Source organism: Chenopodium album, chromosome 3 (assembly GCF_948465745.1).
Source record: "Chenopodium album chromosome 3, dcCheAlbu1.1, whole genome shotgun sequence".
NCBI classification, from domain to species: Eukaryota; Viridiplantae; Streptophyta; class Magnoliopsida; order Caryophyllales; family Amaranthaceae; genus Chenopodium; species Chenopodium album.
The window spans coordinates 72,733,958-72,757,729 of NC_137836.1; the positions used below are offsets into that span (position 1 = coordinate 72,733,958).

The following is a 23,772-nucleotide window of genomic DNA, read 5'->3' on the forward strand; positions in this document are numbered from 1 at the left end:
CTACCCACCTAATAGGACATTCTAAGTCATAAATGCAAATTAGAGGTTGCATACCATCTCAACAAGTGATAACAGTCCATATATATCTGCAAGAATCCTGCGCCATCAACCTCATCATGTATTTAGAAATTTCTTAATCATCTGTCATATTTCCTGCATAATGAACTTAATTATCCCTCATTAAACTTGTCGTGCATTTTAAAATCTCTTTATTAGGTTTCAAAAAGTATCTATTACATTATTAGGATCTAAACCATCTCTTTCTTTATATAAGAGGAGTGATAATATGTATTCAATAATTCAACGACAAACTTAACATCCAATAGTTGGCATTTCCTATTCATTTTTACAGATAATTATTTTATCAAATATTCTAATCTTAAAAATTGGCAATCAAATCTCTCAATTTGATACCAAGTTCTCTTTTTGCCAAGAAACAAATTAAACAACTTTTCAAAAAAACAAAAAAAAAAAAAAGAAACAAATTAAACAATAATTGTATGTGGAATATGAGTATTTTTAATGTCTCACATAAAATACCTTTTTGTTGCAAATAAAAGAAAACAAAGGTAGCAAAAATCTTATTTCTTACTTAGTACAGCAATAGTTTGTGTCAAATTCTCCTAAACTACATTACTACGTAATTTACTAAGATTGAGTAATAAAAAGAGTTTAAGAATAATCCAACTTACAAGAAGACAGACCACATTTCCTTCATTCCTTGTATCTGAGTACCTATGCAATAATAACGAAGGGGTTGAACAAACTGCACTTCTAAACAGGCCCTACATCATGGGTTTCAATATAAACTTTAAATTATGAACATTCACTCTCTATGGTGAGCCCCATGATCATCCAATTGACCGAAAATTCTCAATCATCTGGCAATTTACAGATTTTATAGGTTTTACTGCCTATTTTGCACTCTATACCACTGAATTTAGCAGTGAAAACCCGTTTCTGTAATGAATTCCTGCCTTCAGGATGTTTCTTTGCCTCTTCTACTACTCTTCGCAGTAAATCACTTGTATCACCAGACGCCCATGTTAATGATATATGAGGTCGAGGATCCTGCAATACGTATCCGGCCTCAGTAGCTTATCAAAAGAAAATGAATTAAGAAATAGCCTCAGACTGCACATATCAGGCCTTGTAAACTTAAAATGAACATTGTCTGAGTCAAACCTTGTAAAATTCAGGAAGATTGTGGAGCCTGTAGGCTTCATTAACAGCTTGAATCTGCTTTGTTATCTGTAACAATGAAGACAAGGTCAACGCTGACTCTATCAAGTGAAAAGGCAACTAGCTAATGGAAAATAGTTTACAGATCAATTCCTCGATTGAATTACATCAATATATTTTAGTTTCAACAACCAACAATGTTGTGACAATTAATTCATTGATTGCAAACCAAGAATGAAAGAACTTGAAGCCACCATATTTGTTTCTTACAGCTCAAACAATGCACAGAAGAACTTGACTTTCAATCACAAGTATATAGACATATAGATAAGGGTCTAGTTATTATCCTTAACAAACTTAGAGCATCTTCCAAAGGAGCGGATAGCACGTGAAAAACAGGAACAGCAACATAAAGAAAATAAAAACAAGAAAAACCATAGTGGGTGAAAAACGAGGGCAATATAAAGGACATAAAAATAAAAGTTGAGAAAGTTTTATAAAACAGGGTTAAGGGGAGATATAATGACAGTAAAAACAGGGGAAAAAATTAGAGAAAACTTGAACAAAGGAAAGTAAGTATAGTTTGCAAAACACAAGTTAGGTAAAAGAAAATGTACTCCATATATATCTATAATCATGACATGTCCTCCGCATAGATTTCCACCCTTCACGCTACTCTGTCCAACAACAATATTTTCTCAATCTCCAAAAGGCTCATATCACTTCCGATCACCCTCCTTCATGTTTTCTTAGGTCTTCTGCTACCCCTTATGATCCCATCAATTTGCCACTCTTCAAGCTTCCTTACCAAAGCCTCACTTGATCTCCATCTTATATAGCCAAAGCACCTGGGCGATTCTCCTCATCTTGTTTTTAATAGATTTCACCCTTTTCTTTCTAATCTCATTCCTCAGCCGATCCTTTCTTTTATGGCCACACATCCAAAGCATCATACTTATCTCCACCAAACTTCTAACCACAACTCATAATTTTCCTGGCATCCTATTTATCAGTCAAGAGAAGAAGATTGGCATATAGCATCTCAGACCAGGCTTTTATAGCAATTGATTATTAAAGCTAAAAGCTACATACTCTGCATAGTTCATAATAGGCACTTTTCCAAATCCTAAAATCCATCACTTGAACTAGATGAAAAAATCCTCATTCATATCATCAGCTACAGTATTCTGGCTTTTCCAATATCCATTAAAATTGTCCTTGAACCATTATTTGTTTTAGGTAAGAAAATTTAAAGTGATAGATGAAAATGGATCTAAAGAGGGGAGCCAGAAGGCCACTGAAATCATGCAAAAAGAACAAAACAGCCTTTAAATAACATGTTAGATTACGGACAACTCCATGAACAAGAACCAAAATGAAGCTAAGAAAATAAATACCTATCCCACAAAGCAGCTAGACTGGACAAACAACACAAAGCTGCTAGACTGGACAAACAATTTTAGAACACCTTTCCATTCCTTTCCAACCAAACCACCCATAAAACAGCAAAGAAAGCATACTGCCTCAAAATTCTAGCCCTACACACCTCCCAAAACTCACATTAATGACCCTGCAAATCAGCTAAACAATAGGTGGACCTGCCCAATTATCCCAACAAATGCATAAGTCTCTTCCATAGATAAGTCATCACAACACCACACAAAACCAATTGATTTCACCACAAACAAAAATAAAATTAATAAAAAAAAAAAAGGTACACATGAGAAAACGCCTGGCAAAGCCTCTAGACCCGTATATCTCACAAGCATTGAGCTTCCCCAAACTAGACACCAAAAGTCCAACACTCATTCAATAAAGCAGCAAATGATAAAGTGCAATAAATAACACTAAGAAGTCAGCCAAAGGTAACTCCTAATATTAAAACGCAAATACAAAAGAAATTCTTCACCACTAAATACACAACTGACGAGACAAAACCTAGTAGGATCTCTGAACCTACAACTTGTCACAGGTATTGAACAAAACTAGATAGTCACAACTCACATAAATACTTTCATGCGTTACCTAGACCATCCAACCAAAAGAAAAAAATGAGAAATGCTGCAATTTAAGAGCTTCTAAGCGTGGTAACAGATAGAATGACAGTGGAAGCAACCAAAGTATCAATTGACAAGTCTTCCTGTCCTGAGCTTCAGTCAAGAAGATTCTTTCTAAAATGAATTTTCCATGAAAATATAGTCTACTGCTCCACAAGAAAAGGAAGATAGGACGGAAAGTAAACAATCCACAGACTAGGAAGAGTACCTAAAAGAGCACTCTTTGTTTCCTTTCAGCCCTCTGTCCAAGAATAATATCAAATTACTGAATAGAATACAAAAGTTATGCCAGAGGTAACTTTTAACTGCTGTTTTCTTTTTTTCTTTTTTTCTTTTTTTTTTCTTTTTTTGGCTGTCTTTCTCTAATTTTGTGCATACATTATTCTTTAGGGAGGAATTGGGTATTTGGGTTACAGGATATAAGCATTCATTTAAAAAAATATACTACCTCCGTTACATATTATTTGCAACGATTTGACATAAAGTAGAGAAGAAAAATGTATAATCGTTGCAAATAATATGTAACGGAGGTAGTATAAAACAGAAGTTAAAAATTACCTCTGGCAAACCTCCTGTAGTGACTTCTAAAGAAAGAAAGGCCCGCGTATGATCGTCATTGACAAATACCTCCCATTTATTGAAATCAATCCAATACCTGACCCAAAAAAAAAATCAGATGCAAATAGTCAAGAGGACAATTACAATAATGTATGCTCATTGTGCATGAAAAAACACTAAACAAGAAATAAAAGGCTAACCGTTTCTGAATTTGCAACTTTTGTCGAAGCATGGTGACCATTGAATCTATTTGATGCACCCTGATAGGGACAGTTCTTCCTAAACTAATATGAAATTCTCTCCCTAAGGCAATGTGTTCAAGCTTCTGATCATCATTTAGAATATTTTCGAGTGGGATGTCAGCATCAATGACATGTAGACCAGGAACATTTGATGAAACTTTTTTTATGAACTGGGAAGCCTCTTTCCTTGCTGGTTGTGGTATAAAAACTACAAGGAAATTATTCTATATTGAGTGTCAGTAATTACTATCAAAAAAGAAAAGTAGATACAGAATTAAAAAAAAAACAATGAGACGACTCACATGTAGGACCTCAGACAGCAATAACTCATTTTATGCCTAATTACTAATTTACTAAATCTACCACTGTCTAAGCAGGTAACATAAGCATACTTTCCATTTTACACACCCGGTAAAGAATCATCCACATATGCCTATGGTGGAAACACAGGGAGCAATGTAAACACTAGTTCAACCTACATGAAGTCAAGTAGTCAACTGTCCAGATGATTCTGAGTCTGAGAAAACATGAGTTAATGACCTAAAGAGAAAGGGAAGAAGAGAATGAAAGTTTAGCACACTACAAAGACAAACAGATAAGTACAAAACCAAGACATTACTTTGAAGGTTATTTTTAATACAAACAAAACAATAACAACACAAACCTTTTTTGTTCGTTTAAGCAACCATAAAGTTCGCATTACGTACTGAGTATTTTCTAATTGAGTTCAATTAATTTCAAAAACTTAGTTTCCAACTAATCAGAATTCAGAAGTGTTGGACACTTGGATTTGTTTACACTTCATGATTAGGTTGCTTTTCTTTTCATGGTCATATCAGTAACCAACTACATGTAACTATCCGATTGAAGATGTTGCATATATGTCCATTAAAAGTATAACAAGGCGATGAGAATTTTGCAGTAAATATGGTAACCACTTAGAGTTATACTAATTTCAAGATCTAAAATAAATCACCTCTTTGCAATTGTAGGCTGACAAGGTTAAGACTTAAGACTAAAAAGATCTTTCAAAAATAACAAAGGTAAGGTAGCATATATATGATATGTAACACCTCAAATTCCTCTTTTGATATAGAGAAGGCCAACCATAAGTTTGGTGATAGTTCCTAACCACTTTCCTTCATTACGAAGCTTTATTATGCTCTAAATACCATTATCATTTAAGATATCCTCATACTTGATAAGCAATACATCATGCCTAGGTAAGGTGGCAAATGAGCGGGCTAGGAGAACCTTCCATTGTTTCCTTTTCTTGTATTTGTGACCAAGTTTATTACACAGATGTTCAGCATAGCTCTCAAGTCCCTTTTGCATTTCGTGGCCATAATAAGTTAGCCTTACATGGTCCAAGATACTCATCATCTGTTTTATAATTCTAGCATACATATCAAATCAACAAGCATACTTTATCACACAATTATTCAAATATTCCACGAAGAATAAATCATATCTCCAAGACTCCAACCACTTTACAATTAGGAATAAGTGAATAACTATCACATAATTTGTAAATATTTACCCAATATAATCAAGAATGATCATATCCACTCCCTTACAACCCCCCTCAGAACCAATTATCATGATTAAAAAAAAAGGGTATCCCCCAATATGGTCTGGATTACCTAAGCAGGGTAACCATTCTATTGGATAAATTTGCATTCTTCTGCGGCGATTATGCAGCAAATTTCAACCCCACATAAAAAAAAGGAAAATTTTTAAATTACCACCCAAAAATGTAACCATTTTCGAACTAACCACCCGTTTAATTTTTTATTTTAAATTACCACCCCTTAAATTAAATAAATGCTCAAATTACCACCCATTTCAAAAATCCGGTGGATTTTCTGTCTGTGGACCCGATCTAACGTTTATTTGACCCTTTTGACTGGTTTTTTTCCCCGATTTTTCTCTTTAAAAACGCTCTCTTAACTTCAATTCACATTTTCCTCTTTGAAATTTGTTAGAATTTGGTGAAGGAAATGTGAATTAAAGTTTAGAGAGCATTTTTAAAGTGAAAAATCGGGGGAAAATCAGGCAAAAGGGTCAAACTTAGTGTTAGGTGGGGCCTACAGACAGAAAATCCACCGGATTTTGTAAATGGGTGGTAATCTGAGCATTTATTTAATTTAAGGGGTGGAATTTAAAATAAAAAATTAAACGGGTGGTTAGTTCGAAAATGGGTACATTTTTTGGTGGTAATTTAAAAATTAACCTAAAAAAAACAACACAATTATTAAAAACATGTAATCTCAAGCAGTAGTTTCAATGTAGTATCAAATATTTAACATCCCACTTCACAACCAAACAATCAATACATATAATACACAAAATTAACAAATGTGAATCATACGCAAGGCTGACAAGGTTAAGACTAAAAAGATCTTTCAAAAATAGCAAAGGTAAGATAGCATACATATGAATATATGATATTGATATAATGATATGTAACACCTCAAATTCCTCTCTTTTAGTATAATAATCATAAATCCTCTTTTGATATAGAGAAGGTCAACCTTAAGTTTAGGGATAGCTCCTTACCCCTTTCCTTCATTACAAAGTTTTATTATGCTCTAAATTCCATCATCATTTAAGATATCCTCATACTTGATAAGCAATACATCATGCCTAGGTAAGGTGGCAAATGAGCGGGCTAGGAGAACCTTCCATTGTTTCCTTTTCATGTCTTTGTGACCAAGTTTATTACACAGATGTTCAGCATAGCTCTCAAGTCTCTTTTGCATTTCGTGGCTATAAAAAGTTAGCCTTACATGGTCCAAGATACTCATCATCTGTTTTATAATTCGAACATACATATCAAATCAACCAGCATACTTCATCACACAATTATTCAAATATTCCGCGAAGAATAAATCATATCTCCAAGACTCCAACCACTTCACAATTAGGAATAAGTGAATAACTTGTAAATATTTACCCAATATAATCAAGAATGATCATATCCACTCCCTTACAACCCCTCAGAAATAATTATCATGATTAAAAATAAAAAATAAAAAGTAAAAGTTTATCCCCCAAAATGGTCTGGATTACCTAACCAGGGTAACCATTCTATGGGATACATTTGCATTCTTCTGCAGCAATTATGCAGCAAATTTCAACCCCACATAAAAATAAATAAATAAATAAATAAAATTATAAAAAAATAAAAAATAAATAAAAAAAAAAACAACAACAACAACAACACAATTATAAAAACATGTAATCTCAAGCAGTAGTTTCAATGTAGTATCAAATATTTAACATCCCACTTCACAACCAATCAATCAATACATATAACACACAAAATTAACAAATGTGAATCATACGCAAGGTACCGAGTGTACCTGGGATGTAAACATGTACAGCATAGTTGCCTTCTACATGGGGAAAGCTCCGAACCCTTGCGGGTTGACCCGTTTGCAAGTTATCAATTGTACCTTAAAAAGAACAGCAAACAAAACATCAAACAGTTGGTGGGCATACTTTTATTTTCGACCCAATTTGAATTAGCAGCATACATGAAAGAATAGAATGGTTTAGAGAGTGGGAGAAAAGAGGGGTTTTGCTTACCAAGGAGAGAATTTGGTGGGGTGAGGAGAGATAGTGGAGGCGGAGGAAGCGGCGACGGCGACGGAGATTGCGACGGCGGCGGATTCTGAGGCGGAATTGAGACTGGTGTTGACGAGTCCGAGTCTGAGTCTGAATCGCCGTAAGATGCTAAAAGAGCATCCATGGTTGGTTTGCCAGTTTTCAGTTCTTCTCAGTGAAATAGTGAAATGACCTTTCTTTCTCCCAAAACCGTTGATGTTTAAGGAGAGGTTATATTTGTCTTTTTATTCTATGAATTGGGGTAAATTTGTAATTTGTAGATCATCAAAATTGTGTTGATAGTTTGATACTCCATTGTGGCTTGTCATAATGTCATTTGACACACATATTACGTTGATCACATTATTCACATAGACACATCACACATATGAGTAGATGATAAATTTAGGGTTGTCTTGCCCTAAATTGGTATCCAATTAGTCAAAACTCGAGTCTCAAAGCCTCCAAGGGCTGCCTTGTTTTTTTTTGGGGGGAGTTATGGAAAGCCTTGATTAATCTTTTTGATAAACAAGATTTGTTTATCATATGATAGCTTTGTCAATATTGTTTAGGGTTCGTTTGGCATCACTGTGGTTTTCTGTTTTTTGGTTTTTTGATTTTTAAAATCATATTATATATGTCATATAATGAATTAAAAATTAGTCAAACTTATTAAAATCATGATAATTTTGAAAACTGACAACAGAAAAATGAAAACACCTTTTTCTTGTTTCCTGTTTTTAGTTTTTAGTTTTCAAAAAAACATAAAACAAAAAACGATGTCAAACACGCCTTTAGTTATTTGTGTTCTATTGTTTTTGTTTTCAAGGGTTTTACACTTTTACTTTCCTCCTCTATTAATAAACATATTAAAAAAAATGACAAAATAGGAGCATGGTGAAACCCAAGAGGAAGGGTTTGTTGGAAATAAATTGGAAAAATAATTTGGAAACTTAGGTGGGTGAGTCACATATAACCTTCCACTCATCTTAAAATGATTTACGCCCTCCAATACAAATGATAAGGAGTTAACGGCGTGTCATTCCCATGATAAAACCCCAACTTATACACTCTCTAAACTGCATAATAAGGATTTAAGGAGTAGAATCGTTTTATTGATACAACCAAAATATCTGACTTTGTATATTATCCAAACATGTGAAATATAATACGTAAATAGTGCAAAAATTAAAGTGGAACACTTAAAAAATACACGGAAAGAATATACTAACTTTTCATCTCAAATTCTATTTTTTTTTTTTTTTTTTTTTTTTTTTGTTCGAAAACTTAAGAATATCTTAAAACCAAATTACCAATTGGGCCCCTAAAAATAAAAATAAAATACAATAAAAAAAAACTATCAATTAGGTAATACTACAAAAAAAAATTACCAAAAAATACTGTAAATAAAAATAAAATAAAATAAAAAAGAAAAAGCCTCCACTACAAGCGCTTCCCAGTTGCTCTACAAGAGAAACATCAGCCGTTTCTCTAATGGCATTTTGGTGAATAATTGTTGAATCATGGGCAGTAATTAAGCTGACTTACATGTGCATTTGCTGAGTAGGTTCTGCTTAGTTGGCTATTTAGGTGACTGTACTTGGTGACTTGGATTGGTAGCCGTTATTGACGTTAACATTGGAAAAATCTGTCCGTTTGAGTTACCGTGTTACTGTGGGTAGAGTTTCTTTTTCGCTTTAATATATCAACAACTTAACCTCGATCATATCGAAGCTTTCTGTGTAAGTCACCCACCAGCAGGAAACAGGTAGCATTTTTCGAAAGCATTTCTCATCCGTTTCAGTTCGTGTTAGCTTCGATTCATGGATGGTATGTTTTCTATTCTTGTTATTGTGATTTTTTTCCTTGAGTTAATTGATGTTGTTTTTTATTTTGTGTCTATTTTTTATTGTAATTATTTTTTTCCATGAGTTAATTATTGTTGTTGTTAATGTTGTGTATCTTTTTTATTGTAATTAATTTCCATGAAATAACTGCATATTGTATTTGTTAAGTTACCGATTTGCCTTACAAAATAGCTGTTGTTAATTTTTCATCATGTGTTGCTGGTAAATTTCCACGGATTTCTTTTGTTGTTGATAGAAAATAAAATATTTTTTGTTTGTCTTTAAATTATGTTAATACCGTTGTTGTTGATAAAGATTAAAATTATGTTAATTCTGTTGTTGTTGATAAAGATTAAAATTATTTTATTTTTTGTTTTTATTATATTAAAATTATAATTTATTTTTACTATGAATGGATATAACGGCGTTAAAGTTTGGCTGATCCACCTGGCAGTTTCCTCACCTTAATGTACAATTACCCATTCCACCTCATAACACGGTCTAACTTAGTAAGCGTTTCAAAATTACCAATGTACCCCATACTTAATGTCGAAAATGACTCATAAGCCCATAGAGAAACATTAGTTGTTTCTCTTGTAGAGCAACTTGGAATTAGCGCTCCACTACCCTTATAAATACAAAGGTTGAGATTAAGAAAGTGCAAAACCCATCTAACATCTTCTTCCCTCTCTCAAACCCCAGAAAATCTCCCTCTTTTTCCACAAATCTACAATGTCAGGAGAAGAAGAAGAGAATGCATCAGAGCTAAAACTGGGCGAAGATTTCGTCAAAGCAAAGTGTTTGATGAATGGAGAAGTAGCCATGATTCTAGAACACAGATTAGAACAATTACAGCAAGTTTCAGATGATCCCTTGAATCAGATGCCTCAAGTTTTCGAGAAATCTCTACAATATGTTAAGCGATTCAGTCGATACAAAAACCCAGATGCTGTTCGACAGGTTAGAGAGATTCTTAGTCGTCATCAATTAGCCGAATTCGAGCTCGCTGTTCTTGGTAATCTTTGCCCAGAAACTGTTGAAGAAGCCATTGCTATGGTACCTTCGCTTAAAGATAAAGGAAGGGATCTTGATGATGAAGCTATTGAGAAGATGCTTACTGATCTTGCTATGGTTAAGAAGTTTGAGTGATTTTGGTTTCTGGGTTGTTTGGATTTTAGGGTTAGGGTTTCTGGGTACCGCGAATTTGTCATCAGTTTTTAGAATTTGGTGTTGTTAGGATTGTTAATTGAGAATTCTAATGCTATGTATGGTTCAATTTGATGAGAATTTGATGGTAGTAAATTGGTAATTGGAATGTTTTGTTATGTGCATATCAAGTGTTTGATGATAGTCTTTTTATGATATTGAACTGAAATTATTGGAAAGAATGGTTATATTTGAAAGAATGGTGTTAGAATCCATCACTAATCCATATACTTTTGCTACGAGGCTTCCATTTTCTTGCAAACTTAAATATCTGAATCATCGCTCAACATCTATTAATCTGTTTTCATACTTCGATTATCATTATTTTGGATGGGAAAATTCACTTCTGAATGTGCCTCAAAAAATTCACTTCTGAATTTGTAAAAGATCTATGGAGCAAATTTTTACTTGATGGTATAAATCCCTCAATTTATTACTACTCCGGTTAATTGAGTTAGTTTTCTGCCTTTGCTTGAATCCGTCTGGAAACTCTAGCTGACATCTAGCGAGTAATGTACCGATGTCTTCTACAAGCACGGCATTATTTTGCATCCCTGTATCAAATTGGACTATTGAACTACCCATAGATGATCATATTTACAATTATCTTAACTACTACACGAGTTGGTCTACCTGTAATAATAACAAGGGCTGCAAGATGTATGCTACTTCCCAAAACTTATCTCACTGATGGGCAAATAACCCCCTCAAAGTGTATAGAGCATAACATTTGAACCAGTTAAATGAAGTGAACAAAGTGTGAGCCCAAAATTTTTCTCAATTTTTAAAATACTCAACTTTATATGTAATTTTCATGCACTAAAAGTCTGAATTCCCCTCAATGGACTCAGCAGGAAGACAAATGCTCCCTTCTCATGTTAGTATAAATAAGTAAAACAACTCGATTATCCTACATCACTGAAAATGACTATCTAGTACAATCATACAGCTAACTGAAAGGAGAGAACAAAAGAAGAAATGTCTCTGCCAGTCTCGCTAAATCAGAGGAAAGCAAACACCTTAAACTCACTTAGTACCTAGGAACATAAGACCTTCATGCTTGAGTAGTTGATACCTTTTGAGCAACCAATTGGATCTCTTTTACCCTCTCATCAACTATTTGAAGCAGCTGCTGCTCTTGCTGTTTCTTTTGATCCTCATCAAGGACATCAACGTCAACATGACCATCTTCACAATCTTGAGGCTTGTACATAACAAATGCATCTTCTCCAAAGTCATTTGGGGTATCGATTACCTGCTTCCCTTTAGTCCCTGTATCCTTACCAATCACACTAGCTTTCACTTGATCTGTGATGAAGATCCTGTAGTTCTCCATGTATTTGTCAACTGGATTAAGGGCAATATACAGAAGAATCTCCCAGCATTTCAAAAATTGCTTCTTATTGATTTTTAAGCTCTTCCTCACTTCATTAACAGCTGTTAATGGTGGAAAGAGCTGAGAAGACTCTGTTCTCTTTGACAAATTGGCTTCTTTAAGATGTGTAGCAGCAGTATCAACTGCAGACTGCACAGCACTGCAAGTGAGCAGGCGTGGTACATCGATGTAGTACCGAATACGTTGTAAAGAATCCACTGGTTCTTCAACTGTCAAGTCATAGACACTCTCAGACATAGCAGCATTGTTGAGTATCTCCAAGAGGCGACGTCCATACCCTTTCTGTTGATAAGGAGGCAATACAAGTATCTGGGACAATAATATAACACGTTGAGTCAGTATTGGCAGATTTGAGTTAGTCTAGCCAGTTAATGATGTACAAAATTAAAGGGAAACCTGACTAAGTCGAAGCCGTAAAGTATCAGGATAATGGTAAAAACGATAAGCAGCTGCAAAACCTAGCAATCTACTCTGGTCTCCCTCTGGGTCAGCTATCTTCTGAACAATGACATACATCTCCCAACATGAATCCGTAACATCAATAGGATTGCTACCTGTTGCCCATACAAACATAACAGATTATACTCCAACAAAAGAAAACGAATCAATAAAATTCACAAAGACAGCAAAACAAGACGAAAGATGAAATTACCATCGACAAGTAGAAGAACAAGAGGCACTAATCGGCTATAAAGAAGCCCAGCAGACATGTCACCCATGACAAAGCGAACAACCTAAGAGAAGGTAAATTATTATATTAATATAACATTGAGAAGGCTGTTAGCCTGTTAGTGCAGGATAAAGGAAATGCACGTCAACTACAATGAGACATAGGATCTGACTGGAGACAAGTGGGGGAATCCAATAGGTGTTAAAAAAACATGGGATTGACAGAGAGCTACACGAAAAAACCAAAAAACTTTAAGAAGATACTAAGATAAATTACCCTAGTTACATTGTAAAAATTAAGTCCTACCTACCAAGGCCTGGTTTGAAAACTCAGTATACATTACCAACTCCCCTGTGCTTTTACCATTTATTAGTCACATACATTGCCTTTCGAAAAAAAAAAAAAGAAAAAAAAAGAAAAAAAGTCACATTACAGCATTGAGACTACTCTAGCCCTTATTTATGGTTATATGTTCAAAACATTCTGCTGAGAATCGCTAAATGCAAAAAGTATACCAAACCAATCCTTTATGCAAACATAGGGAAATTTGATCAAGAACCTGTGTATCAGTAGTATCTGCATGGGAATGACCATTGCCATCAGCGGTATTTTGAACCAGTACTTCTCCCTTGGTGACAACTGAACTGAGATCATAACAACATGAGATGATAGACCATTATAGGACTGTATTTGCCAATCAAATAATAGAAAACAGTCTTGGACATGAAATGAATAGTGCTGCTTAATAGATACCTGATGTAATGCTTTTCTGTTGTGAAAGTTTGAAAAAAGTAATCCTTTTTCTCAACAATATTTTCAGCAAACATATCCTGTGAAAAAAAATCAACTTATTAAACCAAATAGTTACAAAGTGCCATTGCTTCTCAATAAATACAGTGAATAATACCTGAAGAGCAGCTTTTAGGTCTGTGATGCCTTTCCCTCTCTATGAGCAAAGAAACAGCAGACCAAGATACATAAGAGAGTATAAAATTTCACATGTGCTACAACAAAAGAGTTTCAAAGCCTAGTTTAACTAAAAAGATTTTACAGGACTTACATCAGATGAGCTCTCAAAAGTGATATCTGTATACACATGAAATGACACACTGCTAACCCAAATTGTAATCTGCAATAAAAGGTTGTACAAAAATCTATCAGAAAAAATGCAAAACATTGCAAATAATGCTAAACCAAGTGAAGGTTAAAAGTTCTCACCTTTAAACCTTGGTAGCCATAAATTTTCCCATCATCATCAAAAAAGTGATTCAGATCAAGCGGATCAATCTGATAGCCAGTCCCAGCTTCTGCCTCGTCTTTGCTGCCAACTAGATTTCACAAAACAAAGGAAACAGCCAGTTCAATCAAAGCATGTCATAGACTCACAATCCTGAATAAGAGTACGTATTCATAATAAAAAGTCCCAAATTCTAAAAATGTCACCAATCTCACCATTAATAACTAATTGGTGTTTTAAACTTTTTATAGTCCAACATAGTACATCAAAATATCCAGTTAAATATGATGAAAAGTTCCAAAGCTTTGTTAAATTACAGTAGCCCAGCTTCTCATTAGTTTTTCAAAATCTCATTCTTTCAGTGAGTGATAATGAAGATGCAATAAATGTAAGTAATCACAGCTGTGATTTCATCAAAGTTTTCCAAAGAAACTGCAGGCAAAGACGGTTGTTGACAATATTTTTTTAGTTAGACAATTGAAATACTTGGCAATTTTTACGTCTGAGGATTCGTCATTTGCAGACTTATTTCTGGCCTAACATTCCAGAAGTTTGTTCTCTAATTGCTTCCATTTCCTAATCAAAACTAAGATACAGCTATAGTAAAAAATATAAAGGGTATATGATTTGCTTTTTGAATAATGACCTATCATGCTCCAAATCTCCAATCTTTAAAAGATAATAGTCAGTACATACATATCCAGTGAATCTGGTTTTAAATTTAGGGTTGAACATGTAATGTAACTAAGGCATTCTTCCAAATAAAAAATAAGCTAAAGTGCTTCTGAAATTTATCAATAGATTCTTCTTTATCACAGAAAGAAAGAGATCAAGTTAAACTCTGTACAAAATTCCAGTGAATATCATTAACAAAAGTCTTCCAATCATTCTTTCTACACTCCTCTTTCACTCTACAACTAAATTACATGTGACCCTTTCTGCAAAACCAGAAAAGAGGCCTCAAGTTGACTACTTTACACCTAGTTGTGCTATATGCCTATATGTAAGACAAAAGTATCAAAAGAATCTAATTCACTTAGGAAGACATAGTATGTGAAGCTAACTAAAGGGCATAAGAGAGATTGGCACGGGCACCTAAATGAAGAAGCATAAGAAAGGTCAACCAATTATACAACAGTTATTAAAGCATACTAGTAAACAGTTGGTGAAAATATCATTCATTTAAAAAGGACAAATGAGGCACAGAGAGCCTAAGTAGAAGGGGGAAAGGAAGAAGGATGAACTCCTTTTCCAAACACTTTTCATCAGGGTAAAAGCAGTCTACAGATTGATTCCAATGTACTTTATTTGCAGATAAAAACTTCAATAGATTAAGGGCATATACAAGAGAAGAGGAAAATCACTATAAATCAAAAATAGCATCTTCTAAAAGTCATGCCTTCCAAATCTAATTTTTAAATAAGTTAATTAGCATAAATAAAGAGATATGGCACGCTCTTCTTACTAAAGGAGTTTGGATCTAGTTAGATTTAAGATATGTGGATGTTCCCTACTCAAAAAAAGGAGAAAGACAATTACAATTTACCCATCTAGGTGAAAGGCATAGGAAACCAGCACCCATGTCTGACATTTTTAAATTTTGTAATCTTGAGAGCAAAAATAGGGAATCTTGAGCAAAGGGCATAATGGAACAAGAAGACACGATCAATCTGTTCATATCATTAACACTTAGAGTGACAGAATAGTTTGTAAAAATTAGAAAGAAAGATTTGGTCAACCTTTTGACTTCTTTAATAAGTACGCATATGAGCCAAAATCCATTCAAGAAGTTTTAAAATACGCATTCTCCAGACAACATTTCAGCCCATACAAATACAAAGAAGAAGAAAAAAAAAAACTGAGATAACCATACAAATACAATACAAGCTAATTCAAACCTAAAAACACTCAACATTCTTCTAAATACTTAAATAGAGTTGGCATTCTTTTTTTTAGCCTCATGTCATTTTGGTAGCAACCTACACAATCAAATGTGCTTTTGGTTTCTCGAGGCTGAAATATCCTTTTGAGTTATTTAAATAAGTTCTTATTAGTAGCATGATCACGCAATTGTCAATACAATTATTTTGGTACAATAGCCATAGGCCATAAAAGTGCTGATTTCACTCCCACTATTGGTAAAAATTGTGTCCTCGGGCTCAATAAGTGTTTTAACCAAGACTTATCTCTAATATGAAACCAAGTACATATACGGAGATGGAGATTTAAAATACCTAGCCTAAAAGCAAAGTAAATAGTTCAAGTTTCTCGAGGCTATAACCACGAGGCTTAGGTCCACCAACTAGTCCCAAATAATAGGCAATTGTAGAGCACACATCATAGAGTCTCCCTTATCATCAACTGTAGATACGAAAGCCCAACAATGAAGATCAGAGTGCATATCCAACCCTCTTTCTCAGTCAAAAGTTCCGACCTAAGGGGTACGCCCACAAATTAGACGATAACTTCTCATTTCACTCCAACACTCCTTAAAAGTGACTAACACATCACAATGGCGTAAAGATATCAGGAAGATTACCCGTAACTAACAGACACTGTTCTCTAAAACCCTAAAAAAACCTTCAAAGCCTAAAATTACTCATAAGCAAAAACACAATTCCAAGATTTGAATGAAAAAACCACTTAGGGCCAAAATAACACAACTAATTCCTTAAAATTCGTCAAAATAACTCAATTTCAAGCCACTGTAGCAGCCGTATTACAGTTCCACTCAACTCCTCGCACAATTTATTTCCATAAAATTGACTGAAAAACCCAGTTCATACAAATTAAAAAGGAGCTAAATTTATCAAAAAGGAGACAAATTAAACATACCCATGAAGATTTGAATGCACTCATTTGCTTCAACGCCAGTATCTTGAATAAAAAAATAGAGAAAAAATTAGTGAAAATTACAAAAAATGGTATCGGAAAAAAGAGGGGAAATTAAGGAGACAGAAATGCGATTAAGCTTACCGATTGGAGCGATTGCAACTCGGCGTTTCTTCTTGGAATCGGAAGTTGAATCGGTGGATTGTTGGTGTTTTTGCCCCATTTTTTAGGGTTTCTGAGGTTTTTGGGGAATAGCGGGAAAAATGGAAGTGATAATCTTTAGGTAGGCGGGAAATTATAGAGCAGACACTGGGATCAGCTTACTTATATTGTGTGTGCGTTGCACGTGACTTCAAATACATTTTTTTTATTTTTCCTTCTAAATTCCAAATTTTTTTTTTTAACAAAAAATCCAATAATGGTAGAAAATTTTTAGTTGTTGAATTAAGTGTGTTTTATAAAAGCAACCTACTACGTATATTACTTTGAGAAATAAAATTGATAACTATGTGTCAATCACTAGCTTTAGTTGATTAAAGCAACGAGGCATTTGCGTGTTTAAATAATAATAATAAAAATATTCAATGTAAATACCTCGTTATGAATGTTTAGATCAACATTGTTGAATTTCAAAACTGACCTAAATGGACACGCAAAATGAGACATTGGCTTTATTTGTTTCAATTCCAATCTCAATTTAGACTCATAATAATTAAAATGACTCATAAAACCTTACCTGAGCAAATCTCATGGCAAAAAAATAGTTGTACGTAAATCGATACATTTTTTTTATACACAAAACGAGACACTTATGTTATTTTTTTGTCAATTCTAGCTAAGCTCAATTTGAAAACTTAGGGCTAAAACGACCTCCTAAAACCTTAACAAATTAATTTCGACACACAAATCGAGGTAAAAAAAAATTATTGGATGACCACTAAGGGCATGTTCTCTTCAATTTAATTTCAATTCAGTTCTTAATTTCCTTCTCTTATTAATAGTTCAGTTCAGCTCAGTTTAGTTAATCAGAACATGCCTAAGTCACTAACAAAACCCTAACTGAATCCGTTAAGTGATAGCAAAATCTTTTCTTTCTTTTTTTTCCCTTTTTTTTTGTGCCTTGGTGGTAGTAAAATAAAATAAATTTTAGATAGGTAGCAAAATTAAAGTGATGTTTTTTAATGGTAGTAAATGCCAAATTTTTCATAAATGCCATGCATATATAATTGTTATTGAGGGCATATATGGATATCATCAAACTTATTTGCTTAAGGTGTTGGTCTTCAAGACATAAGATTGAATCTCGTTTACATTATTTGTCCTTCATGTCTTTAAAGCTAAAATACAATTTTTTAAAATGGATTCATGGCCTAGAAATTGTTTATCATGATTAAATTATGGAAAAATATATATGCAACTCTTAGAGCTGTATATAAAAAACTAAAAATGGAAATAATTGCCAATAAATAAAAATTTATTACACTTATTTACTCGCCTGATTTACTAGTGAATTATCTATAAATTCTCAGCTTAATACAAAAAAAAAAAAAAAAAAAAATGCTTATATGCAACTCTTAAGACTGCATAAAATATTACCTTTAAATTATTCCATTTTGTAAATTTGGTAGAGTATCAATTCCACTATAAGAATGGTCAAAGAAAATATTATAACGCTTTATCATTAATTACATAATTGTGAAATAATGTCACCCTTAATTATGGGGTCAGAATCATGTGATATCTAATTTGATTTGATATTCAAAGAAATAATAAACCTTTTTCCTATATAATTTTTTAATTTTTATATAATAACACACTAAATAGTCAACATTTGACCAAATATAAATGGCATAGATATTTATAAAATGGGCAATAATATATTCTAGAATTTCATTTACGTGTCTATATCATTCATCAATGTTCAAAAACTAGGTGCAAATTATTATTCATGGTCAAAGATTAATAATCCTCCATGTGAAAAAGGACAAAAGTAGGATGTAACAACTACCAAGTCAAGCATATATTAATGGTGTGACTATTACACCTCTTTTACACCCACTTACACCATCACTCCTCTTCTTTCTTCTTCAATCTTATCTCAACCAAATAAGCTTTCTTCTCAAACAAAAATCAAAACTTTAATCTAAGTTGGATTTATTATGGCTGCTAATCAGTCCAAATCAGATGATTCCCTAGAAAACTTTGGAATTATTGTTGAAAAAAATCCCTCAGAATCAAAATTATCTGAGTTAGGCATTAAATCTTGGCCCAAGTAAGTTGATGTCTCTTTAATCCTTTGATCTCATCTCTTTTAAATAAGTTTTGTACTTGTATATATTCTCATGACAAAATCACGCGTCATTCTGCATGTAGTTACCAGTCACTACATTTAAACGCACTAAGATAGATATTGTTTATTTTATTTATTTACCTAAGTTAGGTTTCAGTCTCGAGAGAAAATTGTCCTAACTTTCGGCATATCTAATTATTTTTGTTCATTGTTTATACAAGATGGGCATGTTCACCGGGGAAGTATCAGCTGAAATTTGATGCAGAAGAGACATGTTATGTGGTGAAAGGCAAAGTTAGAGTATACAAAAAAGGGTCAACAACAGAAGATTATGTTGAATTTGGAGCAGGAGATCTTGTTACTATTCCTAAAGGACTTAGTTGCACTTGGGATGTACTTCTTTCTGTCGATAAATATTACAAATTTGATTCTTCTTAATTAGTCATTTAATTTGTTCTTAGAATTAGTTATATTGTATCCTGTAAAGGTTAGACCAATTGTTATATATATAAGCACATAAACGTGCTGATAATGAGAATCCATTGTCAAGTCATACTTGATTTCCTTAAATTGTCTATTAATCTATTATTAATATTATGGTTAAAATGTTTGATTTTAATGCTTGCTCTCTCAAATTTCAATAATTATACCCCTTTTAGACTATTAACTAGTTATTGGCCCGGGCAATGCCCCGGGTCATTATAAATTTATTACTTTAATCGAACTATATATATTTTGGCTTGTTTTTCATTGAGAGCTTAAGTGGTGGTTTTATTTATTAATTTATTTAATATGATAGCTTAAGTAGTTTGTTGCTTGTATGAGTTGGTTTGATTATAAGAATCATTTTTTTACATTAAAATCATAAAAATATTATAAATCAAATCTTTATAAATTTAATGTCAAAATATATACTTCTCCATAATGCACAAAAATCTTTTACACTATGATTACAATTTTATGAGTTATGTTAATGCACAAAATAAAAATGGAGTAAATGTTTAATTTCTTACTAACTTTATTATTATGTAATTGTTAAGAAGTTACAGTACAAGGGAAATTGTCATGCATAGGAAGAGTTTATCAATTAAACTTAACATTAATACATGAAAGTTAATGCATAGAGTATTAATGTTATGGTATGATTTGGCGACGACACATCATTTGCCAAATGGCAAAATTGTTGACACATGGCAAAACATCATGTCTTGCCATGAGTTTTAATATATATATATATATATATATATATATATATATATATATATATATATATATATATATATATATATATATATATATATATATATATTGATTGATATTGATATAATTCTTGATTTATTGTACACGTCATTAAAATAAATTAACATATCACGTCATCTAGATATATTATCACGTCTAGCGGTTCTAATTAAGGTAACTGCTAATTTTAAGTAGCGGGTTAGTAAAAAGTCCAATGCCAATTTTTGGTTGAATGGTTGGTTTTATCTTGGACAAAATTACTAACTAAGGGCTTATTTGGCATCGTTTCAGAAAACAAGAAAAAGGTATTTCCACTTTTCTGTTGCCAGTTTTCAAAATTATCATGATTTTAATAAATTTGAATAATTTTTGACTCGTTAGTGACATATTTTATATGGTTTTAAAACACAAAAAACTAAAAAACAGAAAACCACAGTGGTGCCAAACGAACCCTTAGGGTTCGTTTAACATCACTGTGGTTTCTTGTTTTTACTCGTAGTTTTTTTTTTTTTTACAAACTCACACTGTATTAAATCATGATAATTTTGAAAATTGATATAAAAAAGTGGAAAAACTACTTTCTTTTCTTTTTTTCTTTTTTTTCTTTTTTTATTATTATTATGTCAAACAAGCCCTCAATTGTCCGTTTTATCTTGGACAAACCACCAAGTGATGAGCTAGCAAACTAGCAATTTGGTCCAAAGTAAAAGTATTATTTCAATTAGTGGCTTTAAACTAAACCGGTAAATAGATTTCAATCTTTTTAATACTTCCTCTATTTTTTTAGTTGACATCTTTCTATTATTAACTTTAAAAATAACCGTGCACATTTTATTTATTTTTTTTGGAAAATTTGATTCTAATAATTCAACCTTTCACTGATAAGGGTCTGTTCATATTTACTAAACTGAGCTGAACTAAACTGAACTGATTGGAGCTGAACTGAACTGAACTGATTGAATCTGAACTGAACTAAGCTGAAATGAATATTTTATGAGAGAGGGAAATTAGGAGCAGAATTGAACTGAACTGAACTAACTGATTGGAATTGAACTGAACTGAACTGATTGAAGCCGAATTGAACTGAAATTAAGTAAATGTGAACAGACCCTTATTCTATTAATCCCACCTTTTGATTATATATGATTACCTCCCACCTTTACACCCCATACTATTTCATTAGGCCAACGTGACAAGTAACCTTTTCTTCGAGGTTTTTTTTTTTTTTTTTCTTTAACAATTTTTAACAAATATAATGGATTAAAAATAAATAAATAAATAAAAACATCCCCTGCTACAGTGCCACCCCCTTCCTCGACCACCCTCGCCCTCTGCCGTCCTTCTCCGTCCCTATTCAGTTTCCGACCACTCCTTCTTCTTCCTGCGCCCTTCCCCCTTCTATGGTAGCATCTACTTTCACACCTACACTCCTATTTTCTTGGTTTTCTTCGAGAGGGGGTGAGGGATTCTTGGTTTGGGATCGGTTTGGGGGTTTCTCTGGCTTATGGGTTGGGATTTCGGGTTAATTGGGGTTTTCAGATTGATTGGGATTTTCGAGTTGGGGTTTTTGGGTTAATTGGGGTTTTCGGGTTGGGGTTTATGGGATTATGTGGTTTTTAGGTTGTGGATTCAAGAAAATGGAAGGTGGCTGGAGAGGGATAACAAGGGGGAGGGGTGGTCGAAAATCGATCTAAGGGTGATCGAAAAAAGTTGGGGACGGGGGTGGGGAAGAGGGAAGAAGGCGGGCAGCCATTGATGAAGTGGAAGGAAGGGGAAAACTAAAAAATAAAAAAAAAAAAGTTATTAATTAAAAATAATTTGAAAAAAAATTAAAATTTAATATTTGGACGAATCATAGCATGACATGTGGCAAGGTAACTTACTATTGGAGGCCGATTTGGCCTAATGAAATAGAATGGGGTGTAAAGGTGAGAGTAATCATGTATAATCAAAAGGTGGGATTAATAGAATAAGACCGGTGAAAGGTTGGATTATTAGAATAAAATTTTCCTTTTTTTTTAGTTGACACCTTCCTCTAATAATAATCACAAAATGATAATACTAATTAAAATAGCTTTAAAAATAACCGTGCACATATCACACAGGACCTAAACTAGTTAATATATATATTGGACAAAACCATTGTTAAAGCTATATGAATACGAAAATATCTATGTAGTTTTTTTTTTTCATATATATTTTCTATTTCCTTTATGTATTAAATTGGATAAAAACTTTGGCCTTATATCAACCCTACCCAGGTCTTCTCCATTAAAGGCTATCTCCATTAAGGGTCCTTTAAGCTTGGCCCCGTTCCTATTATCGTCGGGCTACCCTACCTAATATCCAGGTGTCCGGGTTTTGCGTCATGTGGTCGACTGGGCAAAGTCACATTTGTGGCTAGGGAGATGCCAGTGGAGTTCTTCCCCCCTATAAAACTTTATTTAGTATATAGTGAACACTCCATTGACAATAACATAATAATAGATGGGTTGTTTGGGCCCAAATGAAGTCCAAGCTTGAGGTCCACTGTTTTCGTTCTATGAACAATAGGGTGAATTCGAATTTCCAATAAGGGGCCCAAAAATGTCCAAATTGTACATCAAAGATCAGGAAATGTCCTTAAAGTTCTAGGCTTTCTAGGAAACTCTTGTACATAGCCTATTTTTTTAACACAAAGGTAAGATATATTATATTAATAGGCTAAAGCCTTAGTATTTACATGATACATCCTATAATTTGTACACTGAAAATCGATGCATATACAAAAGAAGCCTAAGTACAAGGAAACAATAATAGCCGTTAGAGATCTTCTAAGGAGATTAATATATACAACATTTACAATCATTAAAACCCCAAAATATGACTTCATCCATGACTGAGAAACCTGTGATAGCAACACTATTAAGTAGCAGTAGCTGCAACTCGTGCCTTCTCCTCTTCATATAAATCAGAAACACAATCTGGAACAAGGTAATGTGTTTTGTAACCCACAACCATATTTCTGCCAAAGATAGCCAATCTATGAGCCAATTCATTTTTTTCCCTGGGAATGTGAGTAACAACAGCCACCTCGAACTTGGACAGAACAGCCGCAACATCACAAATAGCTGCTGCTAACTCATGGTGAGGATTAGGTCCTGTTGTAAGGAGCATATCTCGAAGCAGCTTTGCATCAGTTTCTACTATAACCTTCTTGACATCCAAGTCACTTGCAATTGACAACCCATCATTCATAGCATAAAGTTCAGCTAGGAAGGGAGAAACAACATCATATTTGCAAGAAAAACCAACATACCAAGAGCCATCAGACCTTCTGATAACTCCTCCTCCTGAAGACATTGCAGAGTTCATCCAAGCTCCATCTGTATTAACTTTGTAGTACCCCTCTTTAGGAGCTTCCCAAC

The 23,772-nt window shown here is 33.4% G+C and overlaps 4 protein-coding genes across 4 annotated transcripts; 2 read left to right on the forward strand and 2 right to left on the reverse strand.

Moving 5' to 3' along the window:
- Positions 1-570: 570 nt before the first annotated feature.
- On the reverse strand, positions 571-7,840 carry LOC145616344 (uncharacterized). The gene is made up of 6 exons (XM_081671054.1): positions 7,631-7,840; positions 7,405-7,497; positions 3,998-4,247; positions 3,798-3,894; positions 1,186-1,251; positions 571-1,071 (listed from the first exon to the last, which is right to left on the reverse strand). Exons 1-6 carry the CDS (start codon positions 7,791-7,793, stop codon positions 874-876), a joined length of 867 nt encoding a protein of 288 aa, XP_081527180.1. The 5' UTR covers positions 7,794-7,840; the 3' UTR covers positions 571-873.
- Positions 7,841-10,166: 2,326 nt separating this feature from the next.
- On the forward strand, positions 10,167-10,814 carry LOC145616354 (DNA-directed RNA polymerase II subunit 4-like). The gene has a single exon (XM_081671065.1). It carries the CDS (start codon positions 10,228-10,230, stop codon positions 10,642-10,644), a length of 417 nt encoding a protein of 138 aa, XP_081527191.1. The 5' UTR covers positions 10,167-10,227; the 3' UTR covers positions 10,645-10,814.
- A 539-nt stretch (positions 10,815-11,353) lies between these two features.
- On the reverse strand, positions 11,354-17,131 carry LOC145616362 (histone acetyltransferase type B catalytic subunit-like). Its single transcript, XM_081671076.1, has 10 exons — positions 16,981-17,131; positions 16,840-16,881; positions 13,986-14,095; positions 13,828-13,896; positions 13,675-13,713; positions 13,521-13,597; positions 13,327-13,411; positions 12,750-12,831; positions 12,494-12,651; positions 11,354-12,406 (listed from the first exon to the last, which is right to left on the reverse strand). The coding sequence occupies exons 1-10, from the start codon at positions 17,057-17,059 to the stop codon at positions 11,756-11,758; spliced, it is 1,392 nt and encodes a 463-aa protein (XP_081527202.1). The 5' UTR covers positions 17,060-17,131; the 3' UTR covers positions 11,354-11,755.
- A 1,864-nt stretch (positions 17,132-18,995) lies between these two features.
- LOC145625337 (uncharacterized) lies at positions 18,996-19,564 on the forward strand. The gene is made up of 2 exons (XM_081678396.1): positions 18,996-19,108; positions 19,348-19,564. The coding sequence occupies exons 1-2, from the start codon at positions 18,996-18,998 to the stop codon at positions 19,562-19,564; spliced, it is 330 nt and encodes a 109-aa protein (XP_081534522.1).
- Positions 19,565-23,772: the final 4,208 nt, after the last annotated feature.